Source organism: Coregonus lavaretus (genome assembly GCF_964263955.1).
Source record: "Coregonus lavaretus genome assembly, contig: HAP1_SCAFFOLD_3790, whole genome shotgun sequence".
Classification (NCBI taxonomy): Eukaryota; Metazoa; Chordata; class Actinopteri; order Salmoniformes; family Salmonidae; genus Coregonus; species Coregonus lavaretus.
The window spans coordinates 45001-52500 of NW_028158542.1; the positions used below are offsets into that span (position 1 = coordinate 45001).

The 7500-nt window shown below is 47.5% G+C and overlaps 1 protein-coding gene across 1 annotated transcript in view; it reads left to right on the plus strand.

Moving 5' to 3' along the window:
* Nucleotides 1-7500, plus strand: part of LOC311123863 (NEDD4-binding protein 2-like) — a 46164-nt gene that overhangs the window by 32988 nt on the left and 5676 nt on the right. Inside the window, exon 16 of the mRNA XM_084198084.1 lies at nucleotides 5978-6163. Coding sequence (XP_084054210.1) covers nucleotides 5978-6163 — 186 coding nt within the window. The remainder of the gene's footprint in view (nucleotides 1-5977; nucleotides 6164-7500) is intronic.

Here is a 7500-nt window from a genome sequence, read left to right on the forward strand (position 1 = left end):
CATTGGAGCGGTGCAGAGCCTCAGTTGATACATTGGAGCGGTGCAGAGCCACAGTTGATACATTGGAGCAGTGCAGAGCCACAGTTGATACATTGGAGCAGTGCAGAGCCACAGTTGATACATTGGAGCAGTGCAGAGCCACAGTTGATACATTGGAGCAGTGCAGAGCCACAGTTGATACATTGGAGCGGTGCAGAGCCACAGTTGATACATTGGAGCGGTGCAGAGCCACAGTTGATACATTGGAGCAGTGCAGAGCCACAGTTGATACATTGGAGCGGTGCAGAGCCACAGTTGATACATTGGAGCAGTGCAGAGCCACAGTTGATACATTGGAGCGGTGCAGAGCCACAGTTGATACATTGGAGCAGTGCAGAGCCACAGTTGATACATTGGAGCGGTGCAGAGCCACAGTTGATACATTGGAGCAGTGCAGAGCCACAGTTGATACATTGGAGCGGTGCAGAGCCACAGTTGATACATTGGAGCAGTGCAGAGCCACAGTTGATACATTGGAGCGGTGCAGAGCCACAGTTGATACATTGTATCATTTCGCCTGGTATAACCAAGAGCACATGCCAGTCTGAGTAGGCTTGCAGAGAGGAAGACCAGCTTCACGACAGGCTGGCAGCTTTACAGCAAAGAAAACATATTGTCTGTAGCTCAAACAGTTAAAATATGACTCTTATAACCAGAGCTACCTTCTATTCTTCCTGAATCTTATAACCAGAGCTACCTTCTATTCTTCCTGACTCTTATAACCAGAGATACCTTCTATTCTTCCTGACTCTTATTACCAGAGCTACCTTCTATTCTTCCTGTCTCTTATAACCAGAGCTACCTTCTATTCTTCCTGACTCTTATAACCAGAGATACCTTCTATTCTTCCTGCTGACTCTTATTACCAGAGCTACCTTCTATTCTTCCTGACTCTTATAACCAGAGATACCTTCTATTCTTCCTGACTCTTATAACCAGAGCTACCTTCTATTCTTCCTGACTCTTATAACCAGAGATACCTTCTATTCTTCCTGCTGACTCTTATAACCAGAGATACCTTCTATTCTTCCTGACTCTTATTACCAGAGATACCTTCTATTCTTCCTGCTGACTCTTATAACCAGAGATACCTTCTATTCTTCCTGCTGACTCTTATTACCAGAGATACCTTCTATTCTTCCTGACTCTTATTACCAGAGCTACCTTCTATTCTTCCTGCTGACTCTTATAACCAGAGATACCTTCTATTCTTCCTGACTCTTATAACCAGATATACCTTCTATTCTTCCTGACTCTTATAACCAGAGATACCTTCTATTCTTCCTGACTCTTATTACCAGAGATACCTTCTATTCTTCCTGACTCTTATTACCAGAGATACCTTCTATTCTTCCTGACTCTTATAACCAGAGATACCTTCTATTCTTCCTGACTCTTATTACCAGAGATACCTTCTATTCTTCCTGACTCTTATAACCAGAGATACCTTCTATTCTTCCTGACTCTTATTACCAGAGATACCTTCTATTCTTCCTGACTCTTATTACCAGAGATACCTTCTATTCTTCCTGACTCTTATAACCAGAGATACCTTCTATTCTTCCTGACTCTTATTACCAGAGATACCTTCTATTCTTCCTGTCTCTTATAACCAGAGCTACCTTCTATTCTTCCTGACTCTTAGAACCAGAGCTACCTTCTATTCTTCCTGACTCTTAGATCCAGAGCTACCTTCTATTCTTCCTGCTGACTCTTATTACCAGAGCTACCTTCTATTCTTCCTGACTCTTATAACCAGAGATACCTTCTATTCTTCCTGTCTCTTATAACCAGAGCTACCTTCTATTCTTCTTGACTCTTATAACCAGAGCTACCTTCTATTCTTCCTGCTGACTCTTATTACCAGAGCTACCTTCTATTCTTCCTGACTCTTATAACCAGAGATACCTTCTATTCTTCCTGCTGACTCTTATTACCAGAGATACCTTCTATTCTTCCTGACTCTTATTACCAGAGATACCTTCTATTCTTCCTGACTCTTATAACCAGAGATACCTTCTATTCTTCCTGTCTCTTATAACCAGAGATACCTTCTATTCTTCCTGACTCTTATAACCAGAGCTACCTTCTATTCTTCCTGACTCTTATAACCAGAGCTACCTTCTATTCTTCCTGACTCTTATAACCAGAGATACCTTCTATTCTTCCTGTCTCTTATAACCAGAGCTACCTTCTATTCTTCCTGACTCTTATAACCAGAGATACCTTCTATTCTTCCTGTGTCTTATAACCAGAGATACCTTCTATTCTTCCTGACTCTTATTACCAGAGATACCTTCTATTCTTCCTGTCTCTTATAACCAGAGATACCTTCTATTCTTCCTGACTCTTAGAACCAGAGATACCTTCTATTCTTCCTGTCTCTTATTACCAGAGATACCTTCTATTCTTCCTGTCTCTTATAACCAGAGCTACCTTCTATTCTTCCTGACTCTTATAACCAGAGATACCTTCTATTCTTCCTGTCTCTTATAACCAGAGATACCTTCTATTCTTCCTGACTCTTATTACCAGAGATACCTTCTATTCTTCCTGTCTCTTATTACCAGAGATACCTTCTATTCTTCCTGTCTCTTATAACCAGAGCTACCTTCTATTCTTCCTGACTCTTATAACCAGAGATACCTTCTATTCTTCCTGACTCTTATTACCAGAGATACCTTCTATTCTTCCTGCTGACTCTTATTACCAGAGATACCTTATATTCTTCCTGCTGACTCTTATAACCAGAGATACCTTCTATTCTTCCTGTCTCTTATAACCAGAGATATCTTCTATTCTTCCTGACTCTTATTACCAGAGATACCTTCTATTCTTCCTGTCTCTTATAACCAGAGCTACCTTCTATTCTTCCTGACTCTTATAACCAGAGATACCTTCTATTCTTCCTGACTCTTATTACCAGAGATACCTTCTATTCTTCCTGCTGACTCTTATTACCAGAGATACCTTATATTCTTCCTGCTGACTCTTATAACCAGAGATACCTTCTATTCTTCCTGTCTCTTATAACCAGAGATACCTTCTATTCTTCCTGACTCTTATTACCAGAGATACCTTCTATTCTTCCTGTCTCTTATAACCAGAGCTACCTTCTATTCTTCCTGACTCTTATAACCAGAGATACCTTCTATTCTTCCTGACTCTTATTACCAGAGATACCTTCTATTCTTCCTGCTGACTCTTATTACCAGAGATACCTTATATTCTTCCTGCTGACTCTTATAACCAGAGATACCTTCTATTCTTCCTGACTCTTATTACCAGAGATACCTTCTATTCTTCCTGCTGACTCTTATTACCAGAGATACCTTCTATTCTTCCTGACTCTTATTACCAGAGATACCTTCTATTCTTCCTGCTGACTCTTATTACCAGAGATACCTTCTATTCTTCCTGACTCTTATTACCAGAGATACCTTCTATTCTTCCTGCTGACTCTTATTACCAGAGATACCTTCTATTCTTCCTGCTGACTCTTATTACCAGAGATACCTTCTATTCTTCCTGCTGACTCTTATAACCAGAGATACCTTCTATTCTTCCTGCTGACTCTTATAACCAGAGATACCTTCTATTCTTCCTGCTGACTCTTATAACCAGAGATACCTTCTATTCTTCCTGACTCTTATTACCAGAGATACCTTCTATTCTTCCTGGCTCTTACCAGAGATACACTACCGTTCAAATTGATCAGAAATACAGTGTAGACATTGTTAATGTTGTAAATGGCTATTTTAGCTGGAAACGGCTGATTTGTAATGGAATATCTACATAGGCGTACAGAGGCCCATTATCAGCAACCATCAGTCCTGTGTTCCAATGGCACGTTGTGTTTGCTAATCCAAGTTTATCATTTTAAAAGGCTAATTGATCATTAGAAAACCCTTTTGCAATTAGGTTAGCACAGCTGAAAACTGTTGTGCTGATTAAAGAAGCAATAAAACTGGCCTTCTTGAGACTAGTTGAGTATCTGGCGCATCAGCAATTGTGGGTTCAATTACAGGCTCAAAATGGCCAGAAACAAATAACTTTCTTCTGAAACTCGTCAGTCTATTCTTGTTCTGAGAAATGAAGGCTATTCCATGCGAGAAATTGCCAAGAAACTTAAGATCTCGTACAACGCTGTGTACTACTCCCTTCACAGAACAGCGCAAACTGGCTCTAACCAGAATAGAAAGAGGAGTGGGAGGCCCCGGTGCACAACTGAGCAAGAGGACAAATACGTTAGAGTCTCTAGTTTGAGAAACAGATGCCTCACAGGTCCTCAACTGGCAGCTTCATTAAATAGTACCCGCAAAACACCAGTCTCAACGTCAACAGTGAAGAGGCGACTCCGGGATGCTGACCTTCTAGGCAGAGTTGCAAAGAAAAAGCCATATCTCAGACTGGCCAATAAAAAGAAAAGATGAAGATGGGCAAAAGAACACAGACACTGGACAGAGGAATACTTTTTCTTTGCAACTCTGCCTAGAAGGTCAGCATCCCGGAGTTATCAGTGAACAGTGTATAGATAATTCAATATGTGTTGTATTCAGTAGAGGTGAATGTCAGTGAACAGTGTGTAGTTAATTCAATATGTGTTGTATTCAGTAGAGGTGAATGTCAGTGAACAGTGTGTAGTTAATTCAATATGTGTTGTATTCAGTAGAGGTGAATATCAGTGAACAGTGTGTAGTTAATTCAATATGTGTTGTATTCAGTAGAGGTGAATATCAGTGAACAGTGTATAGATAATTCAATGTGTGTTGTATTCAGTAGAGGTGAATATCAGTCACTGGTGTTTTGTGTAGCACATTGGCATAACGTTTAGAAAAGGGGAAAAGGCCTCCGGGGGCGAACAGGCCTCTGAATATTTCACCCGTGGCAGTGACATCACAATACTAGTTGGTATGGTGACGCTGGGCCCGGTGTCGTATCGTTAGTCAATTGTTGCTACCGTGGCAACACTTAACACACCCTTTCTCTCTTTCTCCTCCATTCAAACAGGTGCCACATGCTCCTACCACACCCCCTATCAGCTTACATCGCTAGCTAGCGGTGGCTTAAGTTAGCTGAAGTTTGTAGTGGCTGTTTCTCCTGGCCCATAAACCATCTAACATCAAGTTGTAAAATACTAACCTTTCCCTTTAATATCACTTTCCCCTTCCCCTCTCTACCCCCCCCCCCTCCCCCCCCCTCCCCCTCCCCCTCTACCCCCCTCCTCCCCCTCCCCCTGTCTACCCCCCCTCTCTACCCCCTCCTTCCCCTCTCTACCCCCCTCCCCCTCCTCTCTACCCCCCTCCTCCCCCTCCTCCCCCTCTCTACCCCCCTCTCTTCCCCCCCCCCTCTCTACCCCCCTCCCCTCTCTACCCCCCTCCTCCCCCTCTCTACCCCCCTCTCTTCCCCCCCCCCTCTCTACACCCCTCCCCCTCCTCTCTACCCCCTCCTTCCCCTCTCTACCCCCCTCCTCCCCCTCTCTACCCCCCTCCCCCTCCTCTCTACCCCCCTCCTCCCCCTCCCCCTCCTCTCTACCCCCCTCCTCCCCTCCCCCTCTACCCCCCTCCTCCCCCTCTCTACCCCCCTCTCTTCCCCCCCCCTCTCTACCCCCCTCCTCCCCCTCTCTACCCCCCTCTCTTCCCCCCCCCCTCTCTACACCCCTCCCCCTCCTCTCTACCCCTCCTCCCCCTCTCTACCCCCCCCTCTCTACCCCCCCTCCCCCTCTCTACCCCCCTCCCCCACCCTCCTCCCCCTCTCTACCCCCCCTCCCCCTCTCTACCCCTCTCCCCCACCCTCCTCCCCCTCTCTACCCCCCCCTCTCTACCCCCCCTCCCCCTCTCTACCCCTCTCCCCCACCCTCCTCCCCCTCTCTACCCCCCCCTCTCTACCCCCCCTCCCCCTCTCTACCCCTCTCCCCCACCCTCTCTACCCCTCTCAGATGCGTGCAGCACCAGTGGCCCCTCCCCAGTCCCTCTCTCAGTACCAGGACGTTGAGGACCCAGAGTATGAAGACTTCAGAGCGGAGGCCAGGCTCCAGAGAGGCAGACAGCTGGAGAGCTTCAACAAGGCTGCAGAGGCCTACAGGCAGGGGCGCAAAGACGTAGCCTCCTACTACGCTCAACAGGTAGGAGAGAGGCCTACAGGCAGGGACGCAAAGACCTAGCCTCCTACTACGCTCAACAGGTAGGAGAGGCCTACAGGCAGGGACGCAAAGACCTAGCCTCCTACTACGCTCAACAGGTAGGAGAGAGGCCTACAGGCAGGGGCGCAAAGACCTAGCCTCCTACTACGCTCAACAGGTAGAGAGAGAGGCCTACAGGCAGGGACGCAAAGACGTAGCCTCCTACTACGCTCAACAGGTAGGAGAGAGGCCTACAGGCAGGGGCGCAAAGACCTAGCCTCCTACTACGCTCAACAGGTAGAGAGAGAGGCCTACAGGCAGGGACGCAAAGACGTAGCCTCCTACTACGCTCAACAGGTAGGAGAGGCCTACAGGCAGGGACGCAAAGACCTAGCCTCCTACTACGCTCAACAGGTAGGAGAGAGGCCTACAGGCAGGGGCCCAAAGACCTAGCCTCCTACTACGCTCAACAGGTAGGAGAGGCCTACAGGCAGGGACGCAAAGACCTAGCCTCCTACTACGCTCAACAGGTAGGAGAGAGGCCTACAGGCAGGGGCCCAAAGACCTAGCCTCCTACTACGCTCAACAGGTAGGAGAGGCCTACAGGCAGGGGCGCAAAGACCTAGCCTCCTACTACGCTCAACAGGTAGGAGAGGCCTACAGGCAGGGACGCAAAGACCTAGCCTCCTACTACGCTCAACAGGTAGGAGAGGCCTACAGGCAGGGACGCAAAGACCTAGCCTCCTACTACGCTCAACAGGTAGGAGAGAGGCCTACAGGCAGGGACGCAAAGACCTAGCCTCCTACTACGCTCAACAGGTAGGAGAGAGGCCTACAGGCAGGGACGCAAAGACCTAGCCTCCTACTACGCTCAACAGGTAGGAGAGGCCTACAGGCAGGGACGCAAAGACCTAGCCTCCTACTACGCTCAACAGGTAGGAGAGAGGCCTACAGGCAGGGACGCAAAGACCTAGCCTCCTACTACGCTCAACAGGTAGGAGAGAGGCCTACAGGCAGGGACGCAAAGACCTAGCCTCCTACTACGCTCAACAGGTAGGAGAGGCCTACAGGCAGGGACGCAAAGACGTAGCCTCCTACTACGCTCAACAGGTAGGAGAGAGGCCTACAGGCAGGGACGCAAAGACCTAGCCTCCTACTACGCTCAACAGGTAGGAGAGGCCTACAGGCAGGGACGCAAAGACGTAGCCTCCTACTACGCTCAACAGGTAGGAGAGAGGCCTACAGGCAGGGACCTAGCCTCCTACTACGCTCAACAGGTAGAGAGAGAGAGAGCGTGGGAAGTTATTTGGGTGAACAGTGTCTTGTTTCCTCACAGCTGG